Here is a 20,430-nt window from a genome sequence, read left to right as displayed (position 1 = left end):
AAAGAGGCCATAGGAAGAGAAATCACTAGCAAATTGCTCATAAAAAACTACAATTTGCTGCCAATACATTTAAAACAGATCCAGACCCATGAGTAATGAAGAGGAGAGAAAAAAACACCAAGAAAGAAAGGGGCTGCAGTGGTGAGGGGTGGATGGAGCAGAGCAAGGCAAAAGCTTTGCAAAGCTGGGGTGGCTGGTTGCTTAAAATCCTTCATTTCGGGCTCTCCCTTTGGTTTTGTTACCACTTTGTCTTAATCATTGCAAGGAATGAGCCCACAAAGAGGCTGGATGTGCCCCCAGTGTGGGGTGGGAAGCGTGGCTGCTCCCTCTCTGTCCCCCTCAGCACAGATTTTAGGGGAAAAGAAATGAGTTTGGACACATCTTGTCGATTTGCAGATAAAAGGAGCTGTTGTTAATTATCTCCTTCCCTTTCCTGGGAGCTTTGGGGTGGGGGAAACACACAGGCAGGCAGGGTGGCTTCAGAAGCATCAACTCTGCTTTACTCCTGCCCACCAAACCCTTCCCCAGCCCTTGAACCTGCCCCCAGTGCTGCCCAGCAACAACAAAGAGCTCAGGAAAAGTTTGCAGGGAACCACACAGGTCAAACCCAACAGGCTTTCGATGAAGGTTTGAGTTTCACCCTTTGCAGAGCCTGGTTGTGTTTCCTGTTCCTTGAAATAAGTTGAATTCCATGAATACAAAGGGGAAGAGAAGAGGATTTTTACTGGGGGGTGGGGTGAGGGAGAGAAGCTTCAACTCTGATCCTCCAGCCCAGTTTTCTCATCAGAAAGCAGCCCAAAGAAGAAATAAAAACCCCTCTCCCAACTGCTCTTCCTGCAATTAGGGAGTGATCAGCTGCCAAAGTGTGTGCCTGGGGCTTCGTTTTCCCTAAACTGTTTATTTTATTGGAGCACAGATCACATTTGGAAGAGTTTAGGCAGGCAGAGGTCCCCTATTGCCTGTGCTGCTCTGACGAGAGCCAGAGCACAAGATGCAGCTGCCAGCACAGCTCCTGGGGGCCCAGAGTGTCCCTCACACTGTTTGGGAAGATGTGGCCTCCAGGAGCTGCTATCACCCCCCTCTCCCCACCAATCCTTGGCACATCTTCCATTTCAAGCCAAACCACTGCCTGTCCTGATGCCATCCCAACATCTCTGGTGTCCCAAGAGAGGGTTTGAGTCCCAGCACAGGTCCTGAGCTCTCGTAGGTGGACCAGAAGGAAATCATCTACTTTTGTTTCAGCCTGACTGCAGACATGTGTCAGACAGCTGGATTTTGAGGACACCCCTCCCATTTCTCCCACCCAAGGTGGAGGATGGACCAGCTATGGGGTTGGTGTCCTCCACCCACATCAGGAATACCCCCCAGCTCTCACTGTGAGCACCCTACTGGCAGAGCCCAGGGCACCCAGGCATTTATATCACTAGGTGTCCCTCAGGTAGCTACACAGCAAGAAGTTCTCAGCTGCAAGAGTAACCAGCTACCAAATGATGAGGAGACAACAAACTGTGACTTCCAAGGTGCACGCTACCCGTTTTTAATTGCAATTTGCACATCTGCAGAGTCCAAAAAGTTCTACTCTGTGTGACTGTCAATAAACAGATGTTCTGCTGGCCAAGAAAGCCCTTGTACTGTCACAGCCCTGCCTCCCTGCAGGGGCACAGGCTGCTCCTGGAGGGCTGAGAGCCCTGGGGATTAGGCAGCATGAAGCTAATGAGACTCGAGGGGTGTGTGATGGGCTCTCTGAGCCCCCCCGTGCCAGGGAGCCACGATCTGCTTCACATTAACAGGAGCAGAAAATAATGGGTCCCACTCAGCACAGCAGAACAGAGCGACCATTGTAACCTCAGCTTTCATCAGATGAGGAATAACAGGATACAACCTGATCCACTACTAATTCCCTGCTCGTGTCTTCAAAAGGAAGAGGGATGGGTTTGGAGCTTTTTCATATTCTGTTCCAACAAGATTTCATAGTACCCTGGCCTCTCTTTTTTTAAGTACAGCAGAAAGCTGCTGGCTGAAGCAGGGGGTTGAACCTGCTTTATTGGCACCCCATGGATGCCTTTTCCTGCTGGGCATGGTTTCTTGTGCAGCTTTGCTGCCCGCTCACCAAGTTTTATTTTAATAGACCCGTTGTGAGCCCGGGATCAGCTCAAAGCTGCCGCTCCCATTCGTGGCATTGAAAAGCCAAAGAAAAGAAAACAGGCAACAATGAATGTCTTTAGCTGCCCAAAGGAAAAAAAAAAAACAACTCTTCCCTCCACACTTCATTGCTCTGGGCAGATTATTACCCTGCTAATGCTGGGGATTTCAGCATCCATCTCCTCCAGGAGGATGAAAACCGAGCTGGTAGGGGAGGTGAAGCTGGCTGCCAAGATTGCCTATTCAGCTGGGCAGGGCTGAGAAGTCATTGGACACGTTGCCCTTACAGCAACCCAGCAGTGCTGTCCCCACAGATCCTGCCAGACAAGCAGGAGAACCACAAAACCCTCCCCTGAGGTTCCCCTGGCTGGCCGCCTCACCCGCTTGCTCTTCTCCTAAAAGATGAGCCCCGTTAGCAGCTCCAGCAATCAAACTACAAACCAAGGGCCCTCTCCCACTCAGCTTTCTGAGCACAACCATTTTGCCTTTCCTCTGGTTTCTGCCCCCATCAGGGATGAGGTTTTTGTGTTGCTGTGCTCCAGGGTGGCTATCAGAGGGAGAGTGATGCTGGGGAGATCAGCCCAACAACAACACCCCTCAAAGTCATTTGTCTGTGTTGTGTGAACACACATTTTCTTTCTTTTCCCCCCCCCAAGTCCCCACCTCATTATCTTCTGGATAAGGAGCCCCATTTCAGCACTCTGGGGCCAGTATGACCCAGTAGCTGATTAACTGGGGAACAGAGGACAGGACTCACTCCAGATGGGTATTTCTCTCAGCCAAGGTGCTGCTGAGGAATAATCCTCATCCCCAACAGCAAGGTGGGAAGTGACCTTCACAAGAGAGCATGCAGGGAGGTCAGCACACGAGGATGGCTTCCTCCCCCCCTCAAAAACCCGACAAGGGGAGGGTGAAGCATCTGGAAGAGCATATTGCCACCCTGGACTACGTGTTGCTAGACAAAAGAAATCTGTCTCCAGGCTGAATGCCCCATTTCTCAGGCACTAGGATGTGTCAAAACACAGGCTGCCATGTGTTGGGAAGATATGCAAAAGCCAAAGCTGAGAGCTGAACGTGGGCAGGGGCTGCGCTCTGCAGTTTGGGCTCCCTATTCTCAGAGGTGCCAACCAGCCCCTTTTGAGATGCAAAAGATCCTTCTGGATACTCCTGAGTAGCAGCAGGATGTTTGGCCCATGGCCAAAGGGAGCTTAATTCTCCACTCCATGGCCCATGAGCCAAGGGACTACAGCCCATCTAGAGAAGTGTCCAACTGGAAGGGGATGAGCCAAGTCTGTGTCAGGGTCACCCCTGGGGTGAGTGGGGACCTCAGGGCCAGGCTCCCTGGGGACAGATGAAACTGCCTGGTTATGAGCAACTGGAGCAGCCAGGGCTGCAAGTAGCCTGGGCTTGAGATGCAGGAGCCCAGGGCAGGAGAGCTCCAGCCGTGTGGCTGCTGGTGAGCTCTGACCCCTCCATCATCTGACACCTCCACCATCCCAAACCTCCAGTCCAGCCCTTCTCCTTCCCCTGGCAGCAAGGAGCAGTGCTGCTTCCAGTGCTCCTACCACCACCCTCCCTTCCACCACTGTTTTAAAGCTTTATTCTCATTCAAAGAGAGCAGCAGTGGGTGTGGGAGGTGGAAACTCACCTCGACAGCCAGTTGGAGCCTGGAGTCAAAGTGATGGATGAGCTCACTAAACACCTTCATTTACCACTGCTAACCATGCACGATGTGAAAGGGCTTGAAAAGAGATTGAAAAGGCTTTTCTCAAAGCTTCATCATCAAGCCTGATCCTCTTAATTGGGAAATATAGCCAGGGGTGACTGCCTGGCTGAGGTTGGCTGGTGGTGGGATGGGCACCACAGCCTGGGGCAGGGATGTCTTTCTTGAAGGGTGGCAGGAGAGCAGCCCAGGGCAGGAGCAGCAGCCAGGCCCTGGGCAAGCAACAGAATCACCCTTCACCAGCTAAAAAAGGAGTAAGGCAGTGGCTGTTTTAGACAAGACAAATAATCATGGGGTGTTTGGAGGCCTTCCAAGCCAAGGAGGAAGCATACTGGTGTGGGGATTAATTATTTCACCAGTTGATTCCCTCATTTAATAACAATTTCTACTAGTTGGTTGCCTGCTCCACAGCCTGAGTTGTGAGGATAGATTTAAATAATTGCAGCCATGTGTCAAAAGCAAATCTAATTTCCAGTCCCCCCAGAAGCAGAGGAAGTGGAGTAGTTATTAAAAAAAATGAATTAAAAAAAAAAATAAGAAAATCACAATTTTCACAGTCAAAGACCTTTCCTAATCAGGCATTGGACTGGAAAATATATTCAAGGGACCACAAGCAACTCAATGCAAGGAGGTGGGAAGCACGTTCCCTCCAAGGGGAGGAAAACTACAGGATTATTCCTTAGGCCAGTTGCAGGAGGGAGAGGAAGGAGGATAGCTTGCAACAGAGGTTTCAAATCACAGATAGTGCCTGTGACTACCTGAAGTGTTTAAGCCTGTGGCACAGCTTGAGGAGCATGAAGAAGCTCAGGAAAGCCAGCAGGTGGGAAGGGATGTCCTGCTGCTGTAACCCACCTCACCCCAGCCTCGGAGGTTTTCCTACTTCAGGATATTTTCTGGTGTTTCTGGCTGTTGTACATTTGCTCACGAGGGAACAGCCAAGGCAATTCAAGCATTTGTCAGGGTCAAGCTTCATCAGCGGGGGGAAAAGTGGTGCTCAGTGGTTTGGGTTAAACTCTTGGAAATTCTGGAGCAGCCCAGACAACTGGTGGAGGGCAACGACCAGAGAAAGGGCTCGTTTTACTTAGTGACTCAGTGGAAAACCTGGAGCCCCTCCCAAGGGGACAGCTTGCCCTGCAACACGTACCCAGGTGGCATTTCCACAGGCATGCATTATTTACAGCTTAGCTCCACCAGCTTAAGAAGTAGGTCTTGGCTAAAGTAGGTCTTTGCTCCTTCCAGCTGAGCCTGGTGGGATGGGGCTGGCAGGGCAGCTCCACCAGCACACGGGAGGGAGCTGCAGCCTCACAGAGATGGGGGAGCTCTAAGGGGTGACCTCTCACCTCAGACCTCTCCTCCAGGAAAACAAGAGCTGTGAGATGCCCACCATCCCAGCTTGGCATCCCCCTTTGGCTGCACAGAGAAGGGACACAGACTGGCCATGCCAGGATGAGCTGATGCTGCCAGGGAGGCAGCCAGCTGCTCACCTCTTCTGCTCACTGCTTGTCCCAGCTAGGAAGGATCTTATCAGTAATGGGTACACCAGAGGTCCCAGGTGGCCCACCACTGGAGGGATGGACAGACAATGCAGTCACTATGACACATAATGGAGTGAAGAAGGGAGCAAGCTGATCCCAAAACCAGCCAGGGGGGAAGGGAGGACCCAGGCAATCAGGCTGAGCCTGATCATACAGTAACTGCCAGCAGAGAGCCTCCTAATTCCCTTCCTGCCTTGACCTTGTCCTGCCACTCCTGGGAACTCTGCTTGCTGTGAAGAGTCAGGGAGCCCTTTCAATAGCCAAAACTCCACACAGCTCATACACTGTGTAGGCAACCTCCCAGCTCCACTGCAAGCAGAGTCAGCTCTCATAGAGGTGGCTTCTTGCCCCACCTCCAAGTTACTGTGGAAGGTGGGGGCACCTGGTGGTGATCTCCTCATCAGCTCCCTGGTAATCTCCTAATCAGTTCCCACCCAAGGCTGGCCAGACCCTGGGTGAAAATCTTCCAGGAGGGTCTTTCTTGCCTGGACATCATCCATATGCCCACCCCCATTTTTTTTCCCCTCCAGAGTTGCTGAAAGCTTGCAAATTCAAGCCCAGGCCCAGCCCCTAATAATCTGTTTGCATACCTGTGTCATGAGGTCTGCAGAGTCCCAGGGCAGGCACAGCACTCCCCAATAAAACCAGGACACTGTGCTCTCTTCCCATGGTTATGAGCCCTCTGCAAGCAACAGCACTTCCAGTGCCTCCTCAGCAGCAGCCAAAAAGGCTTTTCTGGACATGCAGTGTTGGGATTGAGCCTGTTTAATCATCTGCCTAAATCTCATCAGTCCAACTCTCATCAGCTTCCACCCACTCTCTTGCTTCAACACACAGGAGGTTTCAGGGGAAACATGGTTGTGGTTGCCCATGGGCCTCCTGCCTGGGAAGCTGGGCTGGCCTGGCAGCAAACCAACCCTGAACATCAGACCTCGTGGCTCCCTTCCTACCTGTTGGGGTGTGTCAGCACTGGTGGCAGCAGCTGGAGCTTAGAGCTTGATGCTGAAAAGCACAAACATGCTGTAAACACACTTGGGGCAGGAGCTGGGGTGCACCTTTCTTCAGACAACTCCATTAGGTCTCCATAGGATGGGGTGGAATAGAGTAGAGTAGAGTAGAGTAGAATAGAGTAGAGTAGAAGGGAATAGAAGGGAAGTTGGAGGGGACCTGCAATGATCTTCTGGTCCAACTGCCTGATCACTTCAGGGCTGACCAAAAGTTAAAACTTGTCATTGAGGGCATTGGCCAACTGTCTCTGAAACCCTGAGAGGTTTGGGGCATTGACCACCTCCCCAGGAAGCCTGTCCCAGGGTTTGAATGCACTGCTCTGCTGTTGGAAGGGGCACAGCATGTGTCTTGTCCCAGCAAACCCCTCCTGGGCAGGGAGATCTCAGCACCACGCTCTCCAGAGCTGTGCCAGCCCATGAACAACCCTCTGGCCTGCAACAAACAGCTTGATGTAGCCTCTGATTCCAGCCAGATGATTTCTACTCGCTGAGCATCTGGGAAGTGGGAGCAGCACTTTTATCTCCACTGCACAGAGCCCCAGGTGAGCAGCCCTGGCAGGACTTGGGGCAGTGCCCAGCAACAGTCCCACCTTCCAGCTGCTGCTGCAATACTCAGCAAAAAGAGCTCCCCCTAGCCCAAATCTGCCAATCTGGTGGGGCCAGATAACCCCCAGTGGAAATGAAGAACAAAATGGGTAGTTTCACCACCTGCCTACCCTCCCTGTCTGCTGTGTTTTGGGGTGTGCAAAACACCCCCTGCTTCCCAGCCAATGGGGGGAGCAGAGCTGACAGGCACAGGAGAAAGCAAATTCCCCCTGGACATCAGCCCCAAGCAATCAGGATGCCAGCTCCATAAACAGCATGTTGCAGGATTAGTTCTTAATCACAGACCTCAGAAATATTTGCTCCCCCACTTGTGCAGTGCTTCCCCTTCCCCCCCCAACAGGCATCCTGCTCACAGCTTAGTCCCATTTCCATCATGCCAAAGGTCATCCCAGAGTCTCTGACTCCTAAAATTCAACAGCAAACACCACAGCACTTTCCTTTCAAGCTTCTCAGGAAAAATCCCTGGAAAAATCTCCCCTCCACACTATGCTAATGCTGGAACGGTGGTAGGCATCTGTGCAAGAGAAGAACCACTCTGGGTCACACCAAGGTCCACCAAGCCCAGCTCCTGGGGCTGGAGGCTGGTCCATGTTTTGGTAGAGGATCTGGAGTTTTATTCAATTACTTCTCCCTGGCAAATCCTCGGGTTCATCCTGCCCTGGCTGACACACACAAAGTGCACACCAGGGACAGCCCAACGCCCTGCTCTTTATACCCCACTAGCCCTAAAAGAGCATTATTTAAAGCAAAAGCTGCTTAGTGCTGAACACTATTGAATTTAAAAGGACTTATCTTTTTTTCTTTTTAATTCCTCTCTCATTCAGCAGACATCTACCTTTCTCCAACTGGATGAAATCCTTCCCCTCACTCAAACCCTGCTCTCGAGGTGACGGCGTGGAGCAAGAAATTCTGGCCAGTGCTTGCAAAGAACCAGCCCCAAAACGTTGCTCTCCTTGAGCTTTCTTGGAAAATGGGCTTTCCAAACAAAGGAGCCCCTGAGCAGGCAGTTTTGAAGCCACACAGACCATCAGAGAGCAAAGATACAGAAGGCACTGTGCTTCCAGTCATGCTGTGTGCCAAAGGGTTTCAATTCAAGAGGCAGGGACCCACAAGAAGCATCATGTGGAGGAGCACTGAGAAGAGAACAACTGAGTCAAATCGTGGCTGTTTTAACCCCAGCTATAAAAGAGATATAAAGTCATAACTTGAGTCACTTTTAAAGTCCAAAAAGCCCCAGACTGGCAGATGTAGGAAAAGCCCCATGGCCACAGAGGACCTCTGTGTACCAGACCCAACCAAGGGTGGTTCTCTCCCAGAGGAGATGTGCCAGGCATCCTCAGCACTGCACGATGCCACCATTGCCTATGGGTTCCCCAGGTTTTGCTCCAGGAGGACCAAGCCAGCCCCATCTGATGCAGGTTGTACCATCACACCTCAGCCAGCTATCACTCCCCTCACTGGGGCAATTCATTCATGGGGTCTCTAAAAAGCTGGGGACAACTATCCCATGATTTTACAATTACCAAGGCTGACCAAAGGGCTCTATCAGTCCAAGATCAATGCCTTAGAAGAGAGGCCAAGCAAAAAGGCAAAATAAGGTAGCCAGGATGCCCAAAGCACCATGAGCTGGCTGATGCTGGTGGCAGGTGGCACCACCACCCACAGGCAGCCCCACAGCAGACCCACTGGACATGGCCTCGAGCTGCAAAATCACTCAGCACATCCCTGGCAGCAGCCAAGGGAGAGGGGTTTTGGTCTTGCTCCTCCTCCCCTTGTTTTCTGCTCTCTCTCTCCCAAAAATCTTAGCTCCCATCTGACTTCTGTGTCATTCCAGGTCTCCCCTTCACATGATTGCTCAGGGTTAACTCTGACCATTCCCAGGGAGCAGGGTTCAGGAGGGACACCCCTTCCCATCAAACAGCTCTGGGGACCTGCTGCCCAGGAACTCCCTCCTGCAGGGCCAACAGGCAGCGTGGTGACAAGGGACAACCAAACATCAGACACCTTGTGAGGCACTTTTGGTGGTCATTCACTATTTCCAGAGGAAAGCCTGGTCTGCCTCAGCCAGGCTGGGATTTGAGTGCTGAACCACAACATGCAGAGACCAAATTCCAATTTCCAACCCCCCCTGACAGGGACAATCCCAAAAGGAGGGTAGGAGGAGCTGGGAGATGGCCTCTCTTGTGTTCTTAGGGCAATTAACAGAAGTGCTGTGGTAAATAACCAACATATGTCTAATGCTGGAGGGAACACCCAGGGAATTGCTCCTCTCTGCCCCAGCAGAGCTCTTGGTAGGAATTGCCATGCACAGGCAGGCAGCAGTTGGCTTTTAGAGCCTACGCTGGGGAATGAATCTCTCCCTGCCTGCATCCAGGCTGCAGTCATCTCGGGACCAAGCAGAGCTCCATGTCACAGCCCCAGCAGGTATTGAACTCCTGGGATGGATGTCAGCACAAGGACTTAGAGGTTCAGAGACCACACAGGTGCCATGAGGCTGCAGACTTCAACCTCTGTGATGTGACCTAGCAAAGGTCAGGAGATCCACGGCCAGGAGCACTTCTGTCCCTCACACACCTCCTCCTGTGAGATGCAGGACCCTACCTTCAAGCCAGGGCCAAGCATCCCACTGATGAAGCCTGACAGCCTCAGTTCCCAACCCTAGGCAACCTGAAGAACCACCAGGAGCCAGAGTTTTGCTTTTCTCCATCCCAAGCATGCACACTAAGTCTCAGGCCATGCAGGGAATCATAGAATCATAGAATCATTTAGGTTGGAAGGGACCTCCAAGATCATCAAGTCCAACCACCGAGCCACCAGGGCTCTAAAGTCCTCTGCCAAAACAGATCAGAATCTGTCAGGGTTGGAAGGGACCACAAGGATCCCCCAGTTCCAACCCCTCTGCCATGAGCAGGGACACCTCCCACTAGATCAGGCTGCCCAGAGCCTCCTCCAGCCTGGCCTTAAAGACCCCCAGGGATGGGGCCTCAACCCCCTCCCTGGGCAACCCATCCCAGGGTCTCCCCATTCTCATGGGGAAGAACTTCTTCCTCACATCCAGCCTGAATCTGCCCACTGCCAGCTTTGCCCCATTCCCTCTAGTTCTGTTGTTACTTGAGATGCTAAAAAGTCCCTCCCCAGCTTTCTTGTAGGCACCTTTAAGATACTGGAAGGCCACAATAAGGTCACCTCGGAGCCTTCTCTTCTGCAGACTGAACAGCAGAAAGGTTTGGAAATTGCCTGTTTTCCACTGATTTGCAACACATCACTTTGCTGCTTTGTCCCTTTGGATGTCTTTGGGACAGCAATGCAACACAGGGCAAAATAAAGTCCCATTCTCAGAAGAAGTCACCCACTGACGTGGCTCCCAAAGGCACCAGCTCACCAGTTCTCTGCTCTGCTGCAGCAGCGACCAGCACACACAAACATAGAGGGGGTTTTAATGAAGCAGCTCATCTGCATAACTCTTGCTCCAGCATCCTCCCACTGACAGGGGGGTTGTGCTGGATGCTCTGAAGAGACTTTGTTGCAGGAGCTACAGCTTCTCCTAGCGCTCGCCCACGAGCTGCTGGTAGCAGTGGAGGACTTTTCATCCACAAACATTGATGCTCTTGCTGTTTTCCAAAGGAAGGGCACATTATTCATGCACCAGGCTCCCCCCCTCTGTGAAAACTCCCTTTTTTTTTTGGCTTCACAAGGGCTTTGTAGAGAAATGTAAGCAAACACTGCAAGTAAGTAGGAAAAATCAGCATTCCTCCAGGACAGAAATGTTTTGTGTCTCTGATGAATTAGAAGTGGGATGTTAAAAGATCATTCCTACCAACAAAATAAGGCTGCTGAACCTCATCACTACCTCCAACAGCTCTTCTGTTTTACCAGCTCTCCATACCTGGCTGCCAAGCACAAAGGAGAGCATCCAACCTACAAGTAACCAGGGGTTAAAAACTGCCACGGCTTGATGGAGCCTCCTGACTTCCAAAAACTGTCCCAAACTATTCATTTACACTTTCAGCGAGGTATTTGCAAGGTGATTTATAAAGATTTCACATCAGAGGGCCTTAAGAGAGCAAAGGGGAGTTCAGACTGATCCCCACATATCAAGAAAGATCCCAAAGCACCCATTTCAGACTAATATTACCTCTCACATAAAATCCTTGCTTGATGCAAGGGCACAGTCTAGACAAAGAGGAAAACATAAGCTTTCATTCTGCAACAGTTCCATTTCTGCTCTTGCTAAAATCTTTTGGAGCCCTTTGACAGACGTTTCGATGGGAAGAGTCACCCGGCCCTGCACTGCTGCTGAACTCTCCCAGGCTAAAAGATGACAGTGGTAGCAGCAAAAGAAGAAATTTTCTGACCCTAAAGAAAAATTCCCAAGCAGTTTGACACTGAAGCTCAACAGGAAGCGTTTTTCCTTGGCGAAATGGTTTTTACTGGCATGTTTCCACACCTCCTTTAGCACCACAGAAAACCAAGCAAGCAGCAGTGCCACGGGTGGAGGTGATGAACCAGTTTGGTGAACTGGTCTGGGAAAAGCCAGGATGGGCAGCCCTGGGTGTTTGGGTGCCAGAAACAGGAGCTGGGAGGGATCTATGCTCATCAGGCTCTATGCTGATCCTGACAAGAAGGGAGAAAAACACATTTTCAGCTGCCTCCAGCAGCAAGGGACGTGCCTGAGCCTGGGGGGGCTCTGCTCAGGCCCCATCAGCATGCTGTGTCAGGCACGCCTGTCAGACTTTCCCCATCTGAAAAAGGGGTTGGCCTGATGTAAAATGGGACTAGATTGGGAGCTGTGATATGAATTATTGATGCTCCTTCAGATGCTGTCTGCAGCTCAGCCCAGCAGGGCAGGCACCACCCTTCCACCCCCTCCCTGGTGCATCCCCAGCTCATCCCTGTCACTCCTGGGCACAGCAGCAACACGGGCAGCAAACAAGGGTAACACGCTGGCTACAGCTCTCCAGGGATGGGAAGGATATGGCAAAACCACCTCCTCCCTCCCCAGGGGAGGCACGAGCCCGTGCTCCAAAGCAATTAGGGACGCGCGGAGCTTTGATTCCCAGTTTTGATTTTGTGATGCTGAAGGCAAGTGCTTGGCAGCAGGAGGAGCAGGGAGATTCCAGGATCTAATTCAACACTTGCTAGTTAAACGTTGGATTGTAATCGTGTCCCCAGGCAGAGACAGAGATATACAAATTATTTTAGCAGGCTGGTTTCATCCTCCTGCTATCGGCTGCCCTAGCAGGCAAAGCACGGATTGTCATTCTGAATGTTTCATATAAATATATGTGATTCACAGGGAGGCATGGAGAGGGACCCAGCAAGAGAGAGACAGCTTTCAAATATGCAAAACAAAACAAAAAGCTCATTTGGCAGAGGTTTGGGTGCTCACTCCAGTGCCAGGCAGCACAGCAGAAGGGGCAGCCAGCTCGGAGAGCTCCTCCCTCCATTTGGCTCTTCCCATGCACACGCTGAATGTGATGCCTGGGGTGAGATGGAGACAGAAAGCACCAGCCCCCCCCTCAGCCCACGCAGCAGGCTGCCTGCCCTTGGCACGACTGACCAAAAAAAATCAGCTCCAGTTCTCTCTATCATCCATCCCCATCCTCCTCCTCAGGCTGCTCTGCTTCCGATTATCACCTGTAATGGATACAGCAGTTGTGGAATAAAGAAAAGCAATTTTCCCTTGTAATTATTTTGCCACGCTTCTGGTGAGACTAATTACAGCTCCCTGGCTTTGCTCAGAGCTCGGTGGAGCTGCAGCCACGTGCAGGGCTCTCACCTGCTGTGCCAGCAAGACCTCAGCAGAGGTACCAGGGGACCCAGGGGGGGCTGGTCCAGTAGGGGCTGACCCACCCCACTGCTGGTGCCTGTGCCCCCTCCACCCAGGGGAAATGCCAGCAGGCACTGAGCAAAGAAGGGATGTTATCTGCTGAACATTTGACTCTGGGCATCCAAGGAGGTGGCAAGACAGTGACAGCCAGAGGCCACCACTCCTTCGCTAGCTCTGAGCAAGGAGAAACATCCCACCAGTGCCTGAGACCTCCTTGATCCCACAACAGGGGAACCTTTTAAGGAGAGGGATCAGCATTGCACTAACAGATCCATCTCCTACAAATACACTCTGGACCACTCTCAATCACAGGGATAATTAATCTCCAGTTCCTTCTCAGACCCTTCCAACAGGTCTAACTCAGCTGCAGGGGACAGGACCGTGGAGCATCAGGAGATGGGTGCAGCCATGAGCCTGGAGAAGTGATGCCTCCTAATGAAGCCCCAGCACAGAGTACAATGTGTGTGTTCCTGCTTGTTACAAGCCACTGCACTAACAAGTGTCTCTCTGGCACCCAGGAGTCCAATGCATCCCAAAGATACAGATCTCTAATTAACAAAGTATTTCTGAGCAGTTCCACAGCTCCGGACTGGGATTTCTTCACTACGTGTTCCACCACCCCCACCATTGTGCTGCAGTCCCCAATTATCAGCAAGGATCCAGTGACAAAGCCAAAACACCCCTGACAACATCAAGAATCACCTCTCAGGAGATGAGAGGCCAGGTTTCCACATTCCAAGTGTGGGGTCACATCCTTCCCACGGATGGACCCTCGCAGCAGGTTGCAACACAGGACAGGGGTTGGCTCCAAATTGTCCCTTTCTGACCCCAAAGTTCTCTTGTGGGAGGGTCAGAGGACTTCCTCTCCAACAAGAAAGAGAGAAAATGAAACAAAAGAGCAAAGAAAAAGAAGAAATGGCTTAAGCAAGCTTCATCATTTGCATGGTGCAGCCTGTGGGCGTTCCAGGGTCACTGCTGCAGGGTGAAGGAGAGGAGGGGAAGGGAGACCCAGCCCCTCTCCTGCAGCAGCCCAGGCAAACCCCAGCCCACCAGCCCTCCCTGGGGCAGAGCCAGCAGCCAGCACCATGTGTCTGCACCCCCGGGGTCCCTGCTGGGCAGTCAGGGCTTGTTTGTGGTGAAAAACCTCAGCTATTGTCCCAGCTCCTCCAGGGACTGGCAAGTGCTCCAGCAGGCTTGTAAGATAAAGCCTCCCAAATCTCTGGCACATGGATGCGCTCACAGGACAGCTCTAAGCTGATAATTAAGGCCAGGGCTGGGTAATTCAAGCCAGAGTGGCACAAAGCCCTGCTTGAATTTATTTATTTATTTAATTTGGAACAATTTCTTGTCTTTGGGGCCGTAACGAGCTCCCTACTGCCACAGCAGGGTGACTTTATTAATGCCCTGGTGGGATGAGAAGGGGGATGTGTTGCCTACTCCAATTAAGCAAAAACCCCAGTTGGGTAAGTGAGCTCCTGGGTCATCACCCAGCTCCAGGAGCTGAGCCCAGCCCCTGGGGTGCAGCTTTGCAGCACTCAGCCCCAGCAGGCTCCCTCTATTCCTGCCACTTTACAGGAAAGAGCAAATTTTAGTCATCAGTACACCTGAAAAATGCTCAATACACCTTAAAAAAAGCTTGACACACAGAAGTGCAGGGAGCAGAGCCTATGAAACAGAGATGTTTCTCCACATCTGGGTCTCTAAGGACAACAAGGTGCAGGGATGCTGAGCCAGATCTCCAGGAGACATGGTCCTAATCCTATTTGGCTAGGTAATCCTTTAGTCCCCTGTGTCTGTGTTCCTCTGGGTTCATTTTCCCCCGTGTCCATTTTTGTCCTCTCTTCTCTTTTCAGACTAAGTTTTTTCACTGGATTAATCTCCACTATGGCTACAAATAGCATCTACTACAAAAGGAACCAAAACTCTCTTGGGACCATGGGCTTGCACCTAGATACAAATCCTGACTCTGCCAGATTGTGGCTTCTTTTGTATTTCTCACTCCCTTAAGCAAAAATAATAAATATATAATGCTTAACACCACAGAAAACAAGGAGCTCTTTCTGTTCCCATCAGCATCATCCACAGGTTTTTCATTTTCAGGGATGTAGGATGTCAGTAGCTGGGATGCTTTGCTGGGGACCTGGGTGAGGAGGGGACCAGGGTGATTGACTCCCATATTTTTAATCATTTACTACATATTTTTACCATTTTTTTTCCTCCAAGTTTATTATTTACTCCATATTTTTCATCAAACAGCCCCATTTACACAGACACACTCCAAGCAGTGTGCATGATGACACAAGCCTGTCATTAATTACCAGCTAATTAGGATGCCCTGGAGCAGGTTGTCTCCTGCTCCCAAACAGCCCCATGCTGGCTGTTGGAAAGATGGATGGCTCAGGTTCTCCAACCCTTTCCTGCTCCATGAGCACTACTCTGCTGCTCTGCTCTGCAACTGGGATGCAGTGGGGGAAGGAAAGTGCAAAAGGGGAGAACATCTCTGCATGAGCATGAAGAAAGCTGGTAAGACACCCATGCATGGGGGAAATGCTGGGGAGGCTGGAGACAACCGAGGATTTTGGGGGCTGTGGCTGGCTGTAGAAGGCTTTGACCCCCCCAGCTCCCTCCTGGCCAAGAGTTTTAAGCACTTTCCTTGGTGTTGGTGGATTTGTTCCTTCTGTCACTGCAGATGTGCAGCAGGCAGCTCCCAGCAGCTCCCACGCCTGCACAGCGTGGCCAGAAGCATGGTGGGGACAGCCCCTTCCCACCCTGCTGGGTGAGTGGCCCCGGGGAGGGGCCAGCAGCCCCCGGGGGTGTGGCAAGCTGACTCACCAGGCCTGTGGCTTCCTCTTCATGATGCCCTGACGTCTCCACTGCGAGTGGGGGCTCAGGTGGTAGGTGAGCTGCCGGCAGAGCTTCTCCATGGCCCCGAGGGAGTCCCCCTCCTGCAAAGACAAGGGGAGGACCCCAGATAAAGTGTCTGCCCTGTTGCCACCACACCCACAGGATGCTCTGACCCCCAGAGCTGGCAAGACATAAGGGACCATGCTAAAAATTGTGCAAGAAAGGGGGAAAAAGAAACCCCACTGACTGCTGAGGATGGGGCTCTTCACCAAGGGCCACCCTGTCCTGCACACCCCTGCACATTGCTGCTGGAGAACAGAGGTGCACAAGTCCTGCCTGGTTAACTCCCCTAGGATGAGGTCCTCTTGGCAGGGTTGTCTCTTTGCAATTTATGCAGCAGCAGCATTATCATTTGACTCATCTAAGAGCTTTCAGCACTGAAGTTTTACAGAGATTGATTAAATAACCCAAACTACCCATCTAGTACTGTCAGAACTGCTTCACAACAAAGCAAACACTAAGAAGCCTTGTGAGCTGGTGGAGATCTTGGTAACAATGCTCATCAGAAACTCAAAGCATGTATTTGTTAGGGGGAAAAAAAAAACCTTCAAGGAAAACAGGGATTTTGATGGAGTCTTCTCAGTTATGATTAAAATCTCCACCCATAAGGGTAGTGGCTTGGGAAGCTTTGACTGTTTCTAAGAATTCAGTTATAGACATTCTGGTTCATAAAAATAAAATACAAATAACAGTGCCTGAACTGTTCAATCATTTGTTCTTGTTTCATTTCAAAATCTGCATATACTAAGGCATGATGTGACATCCAATAATGTAAATCACTCATCTTGCCCTGCCTGGCTTGCTCTCTGAAAGGTCACAAGTAGAGATTAACCTGACTTAGAGAATAATAATTAAAAAAAATAACTCAAGATGTGACAATTTGCAGCATCTGGCAGCTTTAATGGAATTGCTGCATGATGGAACAACTCAGAAAAGACACAGAAACCAACTAGGAAGCCCTAAAATAAGCAATCAGCCTGGGCTTGGCTCACCACTGCTCCTTGTGCACACTGATTGCTCAGGGTTTTGCTGTGATGAGCTGGGCAAGGTGTTGAGGAAGATGCTGAGGAAGATGCTGCATCTTCTCTGCCTGGACACCCAGTTATTGCTGCCTTCACATCCTCCCTTTGAGCCTGAGCTCCACGGCAGAGCTGCACATCTCACAGCCTGGCTTAGGTAATGTAGCCTCCCACCTCACCTCCAAGGCAGCAGAGCAGGCTTATAAAGACATTATAAATATTGAATAAACCAAGGAGCAACAGGGATTTGGACAAATCACCTTTGGGTGTGCAGGGAAACAATTACAGCAGGTTTCCTCAGGGTGAAAACCAAAAAAACCCCACAAAACCAGGACAGAATGGGCAATTCTGCAGATAGCTGGAGCAGAAATATCACTGCAGGACTCATGGTCTTCAGTTTCTCTGCTCTGCAAGATATGAAGCCTTGGCAGAAACAGGGCTTTATGCCCAGTTTATTCTCCAGGTGCCTGTGAGGTGACCACCATTCTGAAAGCCACCACGCCAGCACTGGCTGGAATTTTGACACTAACCCTGGGTTTTTTTGCCTTTGCATAATACCCACAGCAAGCTCCCTGGTGCCATCAGCTTCCCATCAGCTTTCATGGAATCCATTTTTATTTCAGCTGTTACCCTTGCAAAGCATTGCAACAACTCCTGAACTATCAGTGCCCACCCTCAGCACTGCATGGGGTGGAAGAACTCTTGCTGAAATGGAATCAAGGTGCTAAAGTGCTCTGGAGTAAGTCGTGTTGCAATTCAGTGCTGCAAATTGCCTCCAATATAATCCTGAAAAGGACAATTAATTGTCTCCAGTGTTACCTTGACCACTAAACTGTTGGGCAAGTGAGATGATTCTACGTAGCAAAAAGTTGAGAAAAGAAAAGAAACAAGTTTTTGCTGGTACAAACGTGGCAGGACCATCTCCTCCCTCTGATAGGAGATTTTTAAGCCAGGCAGTGTGCTCCTGCCAGCCCCTGGTGTCCAGCTACCTGGTCTCCTGAGCAGTGTGGCCAGATGGCTGCTGGAAGCTCAGACCTGAACTTCACATCAAGCCAGTTTCTGAGAAATTCAGCCCAAAGAAATCCTCTCAGCAGAACCCAGCACATCATCTGTCAACACCAATACAGCACAGGGAGGGCTCCCAGGAAAGATGCTAGAGCAGGGCAAAGCATATTTTAATCCTTATCTCTTTGCACTGATGGCCACAGCCAGCTCATCCTTCACTTGGCCATCCCCATCTGGCCACTCTTTCAGCCCTTTTTTCTTCATAAGCAAGTTCAACTCACAAGCTCTGCAAGTACCGGGCTAGTTCCATTTTGGGGTTTTAAAACATGATTTAGAGAAGGTGATTTCTGCCCACAGCAACTCATGCATCGACTTCTGCTCTTGGTTCTGTGTGAGGGTACAAGCCAGCCACAGCAGTCAGGTCTTTTCCACACTGCTCTGTAGTGGTCTGTAGATAAATGCCTGAGTTTAGCACTGGGATAAATAACCAGCCCATTTCAGAGCTTTCCTAAGACACACCACACTGGGGTCAGGCTCCTTGCTTCTGCACAGCTCATTCCCACCTCTGCACTTCACCTGCCCATGGGTGAGACAAATCTCTGTGCTTCAAAAACCCCCTTTTCTTAGGTACCTTCCTAAACCTCTTCAGTTTCTCCCAAGAGCTTTGCAGGCAGCTCCAGGGAGAATGAGAGCTGCCCTGGGTTGCAGAAAATACACAGAGAAAGACATTTAGCTGATGTGGTGCCAAAGGACACTCGGCTTATGGTCTAAACAAAAGCTTTTTCTCTGTTTATGATTCAAGTCTACCAGGAAATAATTGAAGCTGATGCACACCCTGGTGGGACTGAGCCCAAGGGTTTGTTTGAAAACTGAGTCAGCTTAAAAACCAGCCCAGCTCGCTGGTGTTGACAGCTTTAACCTTGCTGCCCAGTGAAGGGAGAGCACCACGTGTGGGGCTGCCAGGAGAGCCAGGGCTTGCTGCAGGAGGAGAAGCCACAGAGCCCATCAGGTGGGCAGATGCTGCTGCTCCTCTCCCTTGCTGCTTCCAGGAACTCCTCAAAAGCAGCAGCCAAAAGGTCTTTCTACTCCACCTGCATCAGTATCACCTCACTTATGGGAGGTCAGTATAAGGCTGGGGTTTTTTTTTGTGGTCAGAGGGCTCCTGAGTGGCAAAGCAGAGTCAGCTCAACCTGCAGAAACTGCCACCCACAGGGCTGGGCTTTGGCAAACCCAACGTGCCCTTCCTAGAAGGAACAATAATCAAGCACAAGACACATCCAAGGAGAGCTGCCATTTTCACCAAGCATATTATCTTACCACCACAACCAAATCACAGCTGAAACAATGCATCAGGCTGAACCTCTGCCAAGGCATCCCCAGTGCCACCAGGGAAGTCTTGGCCCCTCCTCACTTCGGGCATTCAGAGGGCATGTGAGTGGGAATGTGCCTTTGTTACTCTGCTTCCCAAGCCCTGGGGGGAAAACTCCAGAGCATCTCAGGGCTGGGGAGATGGGACAGACCACACAGAGAGTTCAGCTTTCCCAGCTGCTGCTGCTGCTGCCAGGAAAAAGCCTGTTTCACAGAGCTGGGATATGCCCTTTCTCTTGGCACTACGCTCCCAGGCCAGCTGATAAATGCTGGTAAGATGCTGCTGACAAGCCCTCAGCTGAGTTCCCTACAGATGCAGCAGCTGCACATCTGGAAACATCTGCAAGTTGGCAAGCACTCTCAGTGCCATGATCTTGCCCACGCCTGTACAGCTCCTTCATCAATGGGGAGAGAAATCTGTGCCTTGCACTCAGCAGAACTGCTTTGAGCAGCACCCAAACTGGGGTCAAAGCCTCTCTGCAAGGGCAAGGCAGCTACAGGGCACCCTCCTTCCTCTTCAGTCACCTTGTCTGCCCAGCTGGAAAGCTCTGAGGAGAAGATGTGCCTCACAGAGCACTTTTACTCAGCACAACCCACAGAGCTCCCAGGGATCAAGCCCAGCTGGTGCAAGCATCAGCCCAGCCAAGCAGTATTTGGGCAATGTCTTGGCTTCTACCTGACCAGGTCCTCTCCAAGCTGGGAGAGACCCAGTGCAGCTCCTGGCCATCAGACACAATGCCAAGTGCCTGGTGGAGGAGGGATGAGGGGGAAGCTGAGAGCAGAGGCTCTTCCCTGCAAAGGGCCCCTTTTCCCTGTTGCTGCTCCTCTGTCTTTGCCTGCCTCGAGGCCTCTGGAGAAGGAGAGGGCTGCTTGCTGGCAGGAGGAGTCCAGAAATTCATGAGATTTTAATCCCTTAATAGATTTCAGCTGGGAGAGGGATTCATGGCACATGCCACATCTGTGATCCACAACCAGCCCTGTGCCAGCAGGATCTTCTTCAACTGGAAAACGAGGGGGAGCTGCAGGAGCTGAGCCCTGTCTGCCCCAGAGGGTGCTCCAAAAGAAGCAGCCAGAGAGCTCGGAGCAGGGCACAAAGCATAGGAGAGCCTTGTGATAAAGATGTTATTGCAAATTGATTTGTTTTCATTAAGAAATTAATCACCGGCTCCTCCTCCTCCTCCTCTCCAGCAGAATCCCTGGTGGTGTGCAGAGCCTTTGGGGGGGTTGCACTGGGGCCAGACATCCTGTAAAATAGGCCAACGTTAATGACTAAAGAGCCCTGGTGAAGAAT

The 20,430-nt window shown here is 51.1% G+C and overlaps 1 protein-coding gene across 1 annotated transcript in view; it reads right to left on the bottom strand.

Annotated features, from left to right (window-relative positions):
* Nucleotides 1-20,430, bottom strand: part of LOC103778344 (leucine-rich repeat-containing protein 75A-like) — a gene marked incomplete at its 5' end in the record, with an annotated part of 41,956 nt that overhangs the window by 7,375 nt on the left and 14,151 nt on the right. Inside the window, one exon of the mRNA XM_008945927.1 lies at nucleotides 15,676-15,788. Within this exon, the coding sequence (XP_008944175.1) occupies nucleotides 15,676-15,788 (113 nt within the window). The remainder of the gene's footprint in view (nucleotides 1-15,675; nucleotides 15,789-20,430) is intronic.

The sequence above is a fragment of the Merops nubicus genome, unplaced genomic scaffold, assembly GCF_000691845.1.
Source record: "Merops nubicus isolate BGI_N331 unplaced genomic scaffold, ASM69184v1 scaffold6158, whole genome shotgun sequence".
Taxonomy (NCBI): Eukaryota; Metazoa; Chordata; class Aves; order Coraciiformes; family Meropidae; genus Merops; species Merops nubicus.
This window is presented reverse-complemented; position numbering and strand designations above follow the sequence as displayed.